General features: G+C 35.0%; 1 protein-coding gene across 1 annotated transcript; it reads right to left on the bottom strand.

The window, feature by feature from the left end:
• Positions 1-323: 323 nt before the first annotated feature.
• On the bottom strand, positions 324-782 carry LOC145796006 (uncharacterized). The gene has a single exon (XM_082880974.1). It carries the CDS (start codon positions 780-782, stop codon positions 324-326), a length of 459 nt encoding a protein of 152 aa, XP_082737100.1.
• Positions 783-14,268: the final 13,486 nt, after the last annotated feature.

Here is a 14,268-nt window from a genome sequence, read left to right as displayed (position 1 = left end):
TAAAGCTAAGTCCGTTTAGTAAACACCAAAGCTAATTCCATTCGGTAAAAACCGAAGCTAATTCCAAAGGTCACTCCTTGACTTTGCTAAAATTCGTTCATTCCCAATGATGCTTATTCCGAGAGTTATTGCTAACTCTGCCTTAGTTAAAACCATCCTTAGTTTGAACAATTCCCCTAGAGCTTGAATCTTAGGGGCTAAGTTGATCAATCTATTCTGGCCTTAAGACTGTATAGGTGGTGGAAACAAATAGAGGAGAGACTTCTTCCATTGATCAAAAGACAAATGTCGTTACACTTTGATGGATATTTAAAGGGGATAGTCTATTGATAGTACCTCTTGAGGTTTTCTATATTCCAGGGCCGAGGTATGGCTTTGCCCTTGAGATCCTCCAGGTAGTATGCTCTATTTCCAGCAATGACTGTAACCTTGTAAGGCCCCTCCCAGTTAGGTCCTGAATTTCCTTTGCCAAGCACCCTTTTGTGATCCATAACTTTGCCCAAAACCAATTCACCAGGTGTAAATTGTCTTGGGAGAACTTTCTTGTTTAAATCCTTGATAAGCTGCTGCTGATAGGCTGCAAGTCTAATCAGTGTTGCTTCTCTTTGGCCTTTCGCTATGTCTAGTGCTTGAGCAATGGCTTCTTCGTTACTTGTAACTTTGAACAGTTCTGACTGGATAGTTAGGAGACCAACTTCCAGTGGAATAACAACCTCACTTTTGTAGGTAAGGAATAGGGAGTTTCCCCGGTCGAGAGCCGTACCGTGGTTCGGTATGCCCATAACACATAGGGTAACTCTTCAACCCACTTTCTTCTTGCACTTTCAAGCCGCTTTTTTATGCCATCAATGATGGTTTTGTTTGCCTATTTCTTATCTTTAGGGAGAGTGCCAGATCTCAGAAAACTAAGCATTGGATCCATCCAGCTCGGTCCTAAGTTCCTACAAAGGACCAAATCTGGAGACACAGTACTCGATTTTGGCAAAAACTCGACCCAAATCTTTCTAGCATCTTTGGTTTCCACTGATGAGCCAAGGCAAGCTAGAGTATCAGCATGGTTGTTTCTGTCCCGATTGATTCATTCCACCCGTATACTTTGCCATTCTTTCATCTCTTGCTTTATAGATCCCAGTGAGTTGGTTGACAACTAACTGAGAATCATTGAAAACCAGGAGTTGACCTGCACTGAATTGTTCGGCATTGCGCAATCCTGCGAGTAGTGCTTTATATTCGGCCTCGTTGTTAGAGGCCTTCCATCCAAGCTTCAGAGCTTGCTCCCAGATGAATCCTTCTGGAGATATGAGTACCATCCCTACCCCCGAGCCTCAGTTATTCGGCAACGTAGAGCTGTCAGATGTTGCCGATGAAGAGTTTCCATGCTTTTGAAGCACATTGTTTTCCCAGTTCGATGGTACGTGGTACCTGTACCGAGTTGGAGTTCTTATGCTCGGTTCTCTGTGCCGAGCTGGAGTTCTTGTTTTCCCAAGTGAATCCTTCTGGAGATATGAGTACCATCCCTGCCCCCGAACCTCGATTATTGGATGATCCGGCAATGTAGAGCAGCCGGATGTTGCCAATGAAGAGTTTCCATGCTTCTGAAGCACATTGTTTTCCCAGATCGGTGGTACGTGGTACCTGCACCGAACTAGAGTTCTTATTCTCGGTTCTCTGCACCAAGCTGGAGTTTTTGTTTTCCCAGGTAAATCCTTCTGGAGATATGAGTACCATCCCTGCCCCCGAACCTCAATTATTGGATGATCCGGCAACGTACAGTTGTCGGATGTTGCCAATGAAGAGTTTCCATGCTTCTAAAGCACATTGTTTTCCCAGTTCGGTGGTACATAGTACCTGTACTGAGCTGGATTTCTTATGTTCGGTTCTCTGGGAAGGTGTGAATTCGGCGATAAAATCTGTCAAGACCTGGGCCTTGATTGCTGTTCTAGGCTAATACCGAATGTCAAACTCACTAAGCTCAACCGCTCATTCGCCGTTCGGCCCGAGACATCAGCTTGGCCACAGACAGATCTGAGGGAGAACTCGGTGAGGACATTGATGGTGTGACCCTAGAAGTAGTGTTGCAACTTCCTTAAGATAATGAGTAGGGCGTAAGCCAGTTTTTCCAATAGTAAGTACCGTGTCTCGGCATCTAGGAGAGTCTTGCTGTATACATCAGCCTCTGTTCCTTTTCCACTTCGCGAATTAGTACTGCACTTACAGCGTGGTCTAAAATTGCTAGATATAGGAGAAAAGTGAGAGGGGACGAGCTCATTCAGTGCTCAGTGCTTCCTCTGATGAAGAATGCGATCAAGATGTTGAACTTCTCATTCCTATCGTTGTTCATTTTCTCTGTTCTCGACCAACCAGGTGCGGAGATCCTGAGGTAGATACTTTGTCTGCTGGCTGGCTGTTCTCTACCTCTTAGCCCTTCTCCGTTGTGAACTATGGGTGTGGCTGCTCGCTGTTTCCCTTTGCACCGGAATTGGCTGACTTTGCTGTCCAGACTCATTCCTCGGGACCTTCTTTTCAGGTGATTCCAGGGATGGACTTCTCCGGTGCAGACAAGAGGATTCTGCGTCGGCCCTCTTCTCCGTTGGGTCGCCCATCACCCTTTTGAGTTGTGCTTTCAGTTCTTGTATCTCCATTCCCATGGAATCGATGATTCGATCTCTATAATCCTTCTTTGATAGAAAATGGTGGGAAAAACCACCAGCGAAGGGTTGTCGATGCTCAACAGATTAGAAAGTCTGGTTGTTGTTTTCCGGTCTTTTTCTCCAGAACTGTCGGGAGTACCATGCCTTTATCCTTCATCTTCTCTATTTGTGGAGTCAATGCCGATGGTGGAATGTCCTCAATCCCCATTGCCAGAACTGGGTGCAGAACTCAAAGACAAAGCATTCCATGTTCACCGCACCAATTGTGCGTACCGAATACTGCACTAGATGATTGTGGATCGGAGCTCCGCAACTGGATGGACTGTCCAGGAACCGAGGACTTGCAATACAGAACACCGTCAAGGCTGCCCGGCCGGGGTCGGCCGGGGTTGGCCAGAAAACCCCTCCGGTGTGGGAATGAGTGATCGGAGAAGATGAAGGACTCTCTCTAGGTGTAGAGAGAGGGAATGAAAGAGTAAATTCGGTTGTGCTCAAGTTAAGATCAGATTAGATCAGATACCTTCAATGTGAAGAGAGTGAGGCTTATATAGAAAGCTTTGCTTGTTGCCTAAGATGGTTTCATGAAGCTTTGGTGCTTCTAGGCTTACTTTAACATTACTCAAGGTAGGAGACCATTAAGTTGTTGGTAATGGATGCATATACTTGTTGTAATCATGCTACTAACAGACCACATTCCCTTGATCAACCAATTCCATGATTCTAGGGGGAGGGGACCAGCTGAGGTGACATCCTCCATGTGCATGTATTCATGGCTTCCACGTTTCTCTATGAGGTTTCCTCAACTCGGTATCGTTGTGCCTCAGCTCGGTACCGTTGTGCCTCAGCTCGGCCTTTTACAAGATCGTTTATAGAGATGGGCTCATCCATTCTGATATCTTTGTATGGGCTCGACCCACTTTAGTTCTGAGGATGGGTTCGGCCCATCAGCTCGGCTCATAGATTAAGTCTTGCAGCTCGGCCTAGCCCAGCATCGCGGCTGGACTAGCTTTTCCACTGCGAGTTGGGCCCAAGTGCTTAAAGACTTGGGTAGACTATTGATCATGGAGTTAGGCTTAATTGGCTTGCCTATATATTCATCTAACCCACTTGGATTTGGGCTTTAGTGGATTGGGCCGGTCCAAGGCTTGGATCTGACCCGTTTTGTATTAAACCCCTTCAGCCCCCACATCCAAAGGCTATGATCACTTGAACCAAAGAGGCTCATGAGCTACTTTAGGCTCACATTGGAGAGCAAGGCAGTACCTCGTATCTAAGGTACTTAACTTCTCTTGGAGAAGGATTCGAATTTCACGCTCTCTGTAACTTCTCTCTCTCTCTCTCTCTCTCTCTCTCTCTCTCTCTCTCTCTCTCTCTCTCTCTCTATCTATCTATATATATATATATATTCCTTTTCTCTTCCTTCAGAAGTCCTTGATTTCAGCATCAGAAGAGTTATTCAGCCAACCACAGTTGGGAAGCTCACAATTCTCTTGTCTTACAAGCCCGAATAGCTTAATTCAATCATAGAGCTTCGATTTATTTCAACAGTGTAAATTTTACTCTCGCACACAAGCATGTGTAGACACCCTATTTTAACTGACCTTAAGACTTCGGGAGTATAGGGTTGCAAACGAACCGAGTTGTTCGCATGCTGGCTCGACTCGTTTCAAGCTCGAATATGTGAAATCCCGTATTTTTATATAATAAAAATAATATATATATATATATATATATATTTTTAATTTTCTTAAATAATTATTCACAATATTTTGAATTTAATAGTCTGTATATTTTTATACTGAAAATTTATTCAAAATAAAATATTTTTGACCTTATATTATTACTCAATATTAATTTATGAACCTTATAATATTTTTATTATATTTTTCTCTATATTTTTTTGTAATCAAGTTATGCTGGAACGTAATATTTTTTGTACTAAAACCCAATCAAAAAAGCATGGGTTTGCTTCCCATGTTTTCTTACCTTCCACATGCACCCCTCTCTCGGTTATCATTACCAAAACAAAACATGGTGGACATGCTGATCCGATACCACCAGGTGTTAAATTTCATTTTCTTTTATTTAAATTTCTTTTCATTTTCTTTTATCTTCTTTTACTCTTTCTCATTTTTCCCCATAAATTGAGCCTAACTTTTCCTTCACATCTCTTCACATTTTGCTTCTCTTCCAGTTTCATATATATATATATATATATATATCTGTTTCCTCTTTCTCTCTCTCTCGGTTCTCTCTCTTTCTCTCCACTTCTTATTCTCAAAACTCTCATTCTTTTTCTTTATCTCTGTTCTTCCTCCTCCCCCAACCTCCATAGCCACGGCCTTAACCCATACTATCACCACCAGAACCACCAACCCGCGAACTTCTCCACCACCGTCACACCGTCGAACCGCCACCACCACTATCATCTAGAACCACCATTCACAAAGTGTTGTAGGTGAAGAAAGAGAAGAAGAAGAAAGATGGAGGAGAAAGAAACAAAGTTGGAGAAGTTTATTTTGAATTTCAAAAGTTGGTTTCCGGCTTAGTTTCGGCATGCCAAAACCATCCATTTCGGGAAGAAGTGAGAAAATTAGGTCATGTAGAATGAAGTATGAAGTAAGTTGAAGAGATTGGTGAAAGAATGAAGTAAAACCGTTAAGAATTAAGAAAGTTATGGAGTCCGAAATATGGTTCGAGGAAAAGTCGGAGACGGGAGGAAAAATCTTATTTTTGGTCAAATTTTAGAGATCTGATGGCATGCAAAAAAGAGACGGAACGAGGTGTGTGAGGAGTGAAACAAAAACTAGGTCGTGAGGTAAATCCAATGACGGAAAAATAAGACAAAACGGAACTATGACAAAAAAGATATAAGAACTTGAAGTAGTGGATTTGAAACTAAATTTCTGGGCCTTTCTGTTCGCGCGTGCCACAGCTGTTTGGAGAAGTTGAACTGAATTTTATCCAGCGTTTCTCGGCTCATGGTGCTACGGTGCATCCTAGTACATTTGGGTTAATCAAGTGGTTTTATGACTTCAGGGATGACCACTCTTAGGTTTTTCGATGTGTAGAATCCATTTTTGGGGTTAGATCTTGGAAATTTTCAGTCTAAGATGATGATCGACAACTAAAAGTTCTGAGATAATCCAATGGACGATCAATGGTGAGATCGTGTCCGATTGATGTGAAATTTCAGCAAGACGATCATGGAGCCATGACGGTCATATCTTACAATCAAAATCATAAATCAAAATCGGGCGATAAATCGTTAGCAACCTAGCATAGTAAGAAAACTCTCATAACGCTCTCATTCTTTTTAATTGTTAAATTTTTAGATTTGTGTTCATATGTTAAAATAGCTAAAAATTTAGATAAAATTTTGTTTATAGTTGTATGTAAATTTGTGATTTGTAGGTTAAATATTTGAAGGCTATTTTTATTAGTAGCCTTAAAATCATGGTTTAATTTTGGAATTGGACTTGCATATGTAGTTTGTACCATTAAAGAGATGATTGAATATATTTGGTTTGATTATATGACTCTTAACTCTGCCAGAAACTTGTAAAAATTTGCAGACAATTTTATGCTCAAACTTTTGAGATGATTTCTTCTACAAAGTTCTTAAGAATAATGTCTAGTTCATCCAAGAATTTTTGTAACAATTATTCTAGTTTTATAAAAACTTATAAGAACTTTTAATTAGATCTGAAACGGTAGACAGATTTTACGGCATATTGGAAAAATCACTAAAAATCCTATATTGAACCAAATCTGGTATTTTCTGAATAAAAAATGAAATTTGAGAAGTCTAGTTTCATAATAAATTTTTAGATTATGGAATTGATTTATAAATTTACGTATGGAATTATTTTAAGAAAATGTAACAAATCCGTGTCATGAAATATCTTGAAATTTTACCGAATTATTTATAACTTATTTTTGGGAAATTCTTTCTGAAAAATAAGCAAAACATGTTTTTTGAATATCCCATATAGTTACATGAATTTTAGACTTGTATAAATAATTTATTTATAATTTTAACTATGAAATTTATGTCCTGAAAATTTTGGGCAAGATGATAAAGAATCAAGATTACTACTTCAACCATTTATTAGGACTAAAAATCAATATTGTGCCAGTCTATTTAATTGAATCTTGTAAATTAGCAGTCAATGCATGTGTGTTGTGATTTATTTTAGTGTTTAAAATTATTATATCACACCATGACTTGATTAAACTGTTCACAATAATTTATACACATTGATGGATTGTTGTAGAACGTATGTGTTGATATTTTCTGTTAAAAATTGTATTGAAATGGTATAATATTGATTGTGATCTAATTTGTAATTATTCATGATTAGTATGAAAATCAATTAAAATGATCAACGAAATTTACGAAATTAACGGTTGATGGTTAATACCGGTTGTTCAGGGTGAGTTCTAATTTTAAAGAGTGCATGAAATTAAGGGTTGACGGTTAATACCGGTTGTTCAGGGTGAGCCCTGGTTTTGAGAATTCTCACGTAAATTGTGTCGCAAAACCTTAAGATGGCACGGGACTTATTTAAACCCTTTTTGGTATTCGGTTTTTGAATAAGGATGGATGTGCAGGTGGCACACAGAGAGGTTACGTACCCCTGACAGACCGTTTCCTTAGGGCAGATCACGAATGCCACTACTTGAGTATATAACTCCGGACGTGGGCATCCTTTGTAGTTACAGTTGATAACACTTGAATATTTGACCAAGGGGGGGTTTCAAAATAACCGTTGTCATGCTTAGTGGTTGGTAAGTTAAATCTCTTTGGTGAGATTTCGAGTGTCACCTAATTTATTAAAATTATTGAAATTATTTTAATGGTTGTAATTTATATTTACAATTATATTGTTATCTCATGTTTATAATCTCATTATTTTTCTTTTAAAAAGAATGGTAGGTTGGTTATGTTTTCTTACTTTGTTGCAAAACTCATGGCATATATTTTTGTTGCCTTCGCGTTTTATGCCAGGTTTTGGCGAGGAAATAATTGAAGCTGAAATGGAGTTGACGCTAACGTAGAGCCTTGGCTGACTTGAAACTCTGATTAGAGCCGAATATATTATATTATTTTATATAATAGTTATTAAGGACTTTATAATTTCATTTGATGTTGTATTTGGATAATTTTAAGTTTTTATCTATTGTTATTTGAACCTTTGGTTATGTACGAGAGTTGAAATGTCCAATTAAGATATCAACTTTTTGATTTATTAAGTCATTTTATTTATTTAATTTCCCTTGATGTTCCAAAAATTTGGGGCGTCACAGAATAAGCTCAACTAGTCAAACTCGGTTTGTTTATCTTTATTTAAATTATATAATAAATAAATTGTTTAATATAAATAATATTTTTTATTTAAATAATTAAAAAAATCTTATCGAGTCGAGCCGAGCCGAGCCAAGCTCAAGCCCAGTTAGTTATCGAGTCGAGCTCAAGTTCAGCAAAACTCGACTCGGCTTGGCTCATTTACGGCCCTAAGCGCTTGTTAGTCTCCTGATGATGAAATGATAATTACTTCAACTTTAAAATGTTTGAGGTTGTTTAAAGTTGCTGTGTAGCTTTGTTTTAGCCAAAAATTGACTTTTTGCGAATGGCCATTTTATCTTGAACCCATTTTAAGCCCAAAACTAACTTTTTAACCCCAAAAGAGAGAGAGAGGCCCGATTGTGTATTGAATGATGATATTTTTCAAAATTAGTGACTAGTTTTATTAAAAACATTGATTGAGAGATAATTTGAGTTTACTTGAGCCACAAGCAAGCCAAGGGCATGGGACTCCATACTTGTGCATGCGTGGATGGCATAGGAACCAAAGGCAAACTATGCGCATGTATCTACTTTGTGCGCGCGCACATGATTGGTGCGTACGCACATGCTCTATGTGGGTGCACTTCCATTTGTGGTAGAACCTGTTTTGGAAACTCAATCTTGGTGCAATTACGGAAGGAGGTGACAAGAGGAAGTGATGGGGAAGCCTTAGTGTGCTCCCCAAGATCCTTTTTGCCTATAAAATGAGCCCCTTCTCCCCTCTTTCAATGGGTTAGAATTTTGAACAATTTTTGTGAGTTTTGAGAGAAAATACTTGCCTTCTTTTCTTCCCTTGCTTTAACTAGGAAAATATACCCTCTCACAGTAACGCTAATCACTAAAAATCATCTAAAGCTTGGAACAATTGAAGTAAATTAGAAACTAAGCTGGAGGGATGTTTTGCAAGCAAGAAAACTTACTGTTTTTTTTTTTTTTTTTTTGCATTTTCTTCACATGCTCTTCAGTTTATCCAAATCAACAGTAAAACCCTCATTGTTTATTTATTTCAACACTTATTTTCTACCTTTTTTCAATAGTTAATCATAGTTAGGACAATAATATGGCATGATCATCATGTAGGGTGTTAGTTTTGCTTGTTTTTCACCTATTTTCGCATGTTTTATTTATTTTTCTTAAAACAACATGTTTAGGCTAACTTAATCATGTAGAAATGATGCATTAAGTTCGGTTTGAATTATCATGTTGTTTTTTGGAATATTTTTTCTTCTTACTTGTTATTTACTTTTTGCGTATAAAAATCTTGTTAGTAGTCTCAAACTGGACTTAGATTTATATTTGTATAATTAGTTGTATATTTAGGATCATATTTATTTTATGTAATGCATGTAAGACACTTGTGAGGGAACCCAAGTAAGTTCCTTGTTCTTTAAAACCAAACAAACAATGAGTAATCACTTTAATAAAAATCAACAAAGATAAGAGGAAGGAGGTGAGGAAGCAATGTACCAGGTAACCCTTCTTTGATGAGACGATTCAAAGAGATGAGATTGAGCTCCCTCTGAACCCTTCTCCCTATTGAGGAAACCTTCTGGGTTCATTTTGATTAGAAGCCAAAGCCAAAGCCTTCTCGGTTAACCCCCTCTTCTTGGTTTTGCCCAAGTATCTTCTTCGAACCCTCTCTCTTCTCCCCATTTTCTCAGTTTCTATGTTCCTGTACAATTTGAAGCCAAACAGTAGGTGTATTTTGATATATTTATTTTTTGTCTAATATATTTTTGGGTTTGGGGGTTTGGCTCCAGAGTATTTCACTTTGGCGCCTATTTTTATTTCGGTCATACTATTCACGATAGAAATTGCGTGTCGTGAAAAGTAAAATATTTTTAACGGCTAGCATATGTGCGTCGTGAAAAGTGTACTTTTTAACGACTGGCTTTTTATGCACCGTGAAATGTTCAATATTTTTAATAGATGGTGTACGCTTGTCGTGTATAGTTGATGTATTAACGACATGTCATATGCACGTTATAAAAAGTTTATTATTTACGACTAATATTGCAAGCCGTAAAAAAAATCATCGTTATTAGCATTCGCGACCTACATAATAGACACATCATTGTTGGAAAATTATTTACGACATGCAAAAAAAAGCAAGTCGTAAAAGTGAGAAATCACAGCTTGCATTTACTGTATGTCACTGATGTGAAGCTGTGAAAACCCAGTTTTGCTATAGTGATAGCATTACACATGTTCTTGGTTGCATTGTTTTCCAATAAATCAAGTTAAGTTCTCTTTCTATGCAAAACTAGATGTTTTGAGTATTTTTATAAATATTGTTTATCTTAATTCATGTTTATGGCCATAATAAAATAAAACTCTCTTTTTATTTAAAAATCATAATTTTAATAAAAAAAACGTGGTTTTATTCATTTTATCTAAAATAAATGATATTTATTTTATTCAAATCATCTAGTTTTAAGATTAGTAAAAGTTTTTGGGTCAATAATAGATTTTGTATGAAATAATTAATCATTAAACTCATTGAAAAATCTAAAATCCTAGAAATATTGATATGTGATTATGTAAGAATTTTAAACAATAAATAGCAATCTCAATCAAACAATCAAAGACAAATAGACACAACGATTTTACGTAGAAAAATCACAATTACAGCGTCTCATATTGTGATAAAAAAATCATAGGCAAAAGCTACAAAACAATCCACTAAGAAGACATAAAGGAATTACACAAGTGTACTCTCAATTATCTAGTGAATCTATGCCCGAATCGAACCGACCCCTATGTGTCTCTTCTAGCCCCGTCTTCACCTCGGAATTGTCTTGCCCAACATTGAATCCACAACGTCGATATCGAATCACGACAATGAGTCACTCCGGAATCCACCAAAGCTTCAGGCCAGAATTCCCCGGAATCCAACGAAGAACAACTCTCTCTTTTGTATTGAATAAATAAAACAAACAAAACAAACCCTTTGATATAATCCACTCAATTCATGATTAAACTCTTACAGATATCAAAGGAAACAAGCAAAGTGGCTCCAGAGAAAAACCCAAATACCCAAGAAGAAAATCTGGAAACCGTAACCCAAAAATCTGATAAAACCACATATTTATAGAAAACAGATATGCGATCTCCGTTCGTACAAGAATGGCCGCTCGAGCGGACTGACTAAAACGTGTGTGACTAAACAGGGTCTATGCTCGACCGCGGGAATGGCAGCTTGGGTAGAAAAAAACAACTCCTAGTACTTTTGTAGGCGAGTGAAACTTCTGAAAGGTCGCGATCTCCGTTCGAGTGCAAGAATGGCCACTTAAGCGGACAAACAACTTTGTCTACAATTTTACTTTTTGCTTTGGGGGCTCTGTCCCTCGGACCCCGCCTGGGAGCTACCCCTTCGACCCTCGCGAGCTAACCGGGTAGCTCAATCCCAGACATAGTCAGCGAAATGGCAAATATGAAAAAAATTAACTCCTGAAACATCTATGCAAGACACAATTCGAGTTGAATTCACATCTAAAACTCATATCCTCACTGAAATAAAAAGATCGAATAAAATTATAACTGAAAAGAGTTTTGTCAAACATGATTGCCAATAATAAAAACACCAATGTTCAAAAAAGAGAGTGCATCATTCAATGACCAGCCCCTTTTATATATTAATTCTTGAACCTTAATTTCTCTAGTTGTGATGGATTATGTCTTTTACTTAGTTTTCATTATTAAAGGTTTCTTAATCTCCCTTAAAATTAAGAGGCAACTCTATCGGTGTGATAAAGCGAGTTGGCACAACATAGTGTAGAAATGGGCCTTATACCTAAAAAGGCACGACATCCACAAGAAGGAACTAAGATTTCATCACTAATGGGGCTAAAGAAGAATAATTTTTTTTTTACCATATACACAAGTACACATATACGTGCAATATACCATATAAATTATATAATAAATCAAACATCATGAAAGCAATCTATAATAGGATGAAAATACTTTTTTATGCAAAATAAAAAAGATAATGTAACATAGAAGAATAAGGAAATATACACTTTTGTTGAGATATACATACTATTGGTTGGGCACGTGCGTTGCATGTGACATGTGATTTTTCATCAGTTATTAGTACTGTAATTATGTGTGTCTCTTAAATTAGTATGTGATATATATACAAAGTATGAAGACTTGTATGGGTAAATTGATTTGTATTCAAAATATAACTAAGTAAGAAATGAACACATACTCGGCTAAAAAATTTAAATGACAAATGAGAAATTTTATAAACATAAAATGTGTACATGAGGTACATTATTTTTCTTGAACTTCACAACACTTGGAGAGTATGTTGCAATAAATCTCTGTAGCTTTTATTTCACCATCTCCTGGTAATAAAAATATTTTCATAAGTAAGAGTTTGAGGCGATACCATATTGTTATGAATTTTAAAATCAATTTTCCTTTAATAATGTGATTTTTCTGTAAGGAAAAAAAAGTTAAATTATTGTTGTGATGGAGGTGTTTGCAAAGTTTTCGTTTGTTATTGAAAATGTTTGTTGTGAACACTAGTTTGTATGACATGTATGTATACATGTATTGAATATAAGTTGATAGGAGAATGATACACAATTCCGCAATTTTTTTCCTAACAAATATAACTATATTACTAAAGCGATACATGTTAGAAAATTAAAGTATCTGATGGTAATATAGCATTACAGATTGACAATGTATGAATACAGTAAGATATATAATTTACATATATATATATATATATATATTATATGTAGACATTAATATATATAAAATATCACAAAAATAATATGTGAAATCTTTTGTAACAATATAATACAGATAACAATGAGAAATTAATTATTCATAATTAAATAATTTGTCATAACGTAGATTTTTTTTTTTTTTTTGTATATGCATCATTTTTTAATTAGATTATTAAATTCATATAAAAATTGAAAAGAATTTGCAAATGATTTGTGTAAAATTAGAGATTAGTGAAGAATGATTTAAAAAAAAATAAAAAAAAATGAGAAGTTTATAGTGTTTGATTTGGTTTGTTTTTTCAAACTTTTGTTTTGAATTTTTTGATTTTCATACTTTTTTTTTGGGGGAGGGTCTTTGACACTGTTTTTTTTTTAATAACCCTTTTATTTTCTTTTTAGATTCACTTAATTTAATACTTTTGTTAATTTTTAATTTTACTTTTAGATTTAGATTCACTTAATCTAAATACACTTAGAAAATAATTTGTTGTGTATTCTTTTTGGGAAAAAAATTATGAATATTAAATAAAAATAATAATAACAAAAAAAATATAATAATAAAAAATCAGTACATGTTTGAATTTGTAAATTTTTTTACTAATGTTTTACCTTTTAATTCTATTTAGATTATTAAATATTAGATTTTCATGTAAAAGTATAATTTAAATATAAAATATGATGAAATTTCAGTATCTTTAATCACCAAAAATGAGAAAATATAAAAAATAAAAAGCTGAAAAATAGATTTAAAAAAGAAAACCAACGAAAGTTATTCTTGTTTAGAATTTTGATATCATACCTTGGTTATTAAAATAAAATATAAAATATTACTGTTCATAAAATATAATTTAAACAAAAAGAAAGCGTATAAAGATAAATTACAAATTTTTGAGATGCAACACAAATCTTTATTTAAAAAACCCATATGCTTTACTTTATCTAGATTCGAATGAATACATACAATTTAATATTCAACCAAAATTATTCATAATGATTTAATCCATGATAAAAAAATTATAAATATTATTTATATCAAGATAGAAACAGACACAAGAAATAAAAAAAGAGTAATTATTTTTTGTTCTTCAATTCTTTAATCATCTTCAATGTAAAAAATAGAGAGACGTTTTTTTTTTTTTTTTGTTAATAGGAAGGGACACAGTTTGTTTATATTTATATTGAAATATTATATATATCAGTATAGAAACAGGCACATCAAATAAGAAATGGTAATTATTTTTTGTTCTTTAATCATCATCAATGTAAAAAATAAAAAGATAAAATTTTTTTTTTTGATAAGAAGGGAGACAGTTTGTTTATATTTATATAGGACTCTTGGAAACAGATATATTATTTTTGAGTTTTCTGCTCCAAAAAGAAAGAGATAGTTGGTTTATATAGAACTCTTCATGACTTTTAAAAATTATAATAGATTTAAGAGAGTAAAATTGAGATTTAAAAAAAAGTAAAAAATATGATATGCTCTTCACACTTTTATGGTAGTAGTAGATATATTTAAAAT

Source organism: Camellia sinensis, chromosome 7 (assembly GCF_055761805.1).
Source record: "Camellia sinensis isolate YWXY chromosome 7, ASM5576180v1, whole genome shotgun sequence".
Taxonomy (NCBI): Eukaryota; Viridiplantae; Streptophyta; class Magnoliopsida; order Ericales; family Theaceae; genus Camellia; species Camellia sinensis.
Note: the sequence above shows the minus strand (reverse complement) of the source record. Positions and strands in the feature narration are given on the sequence as shown.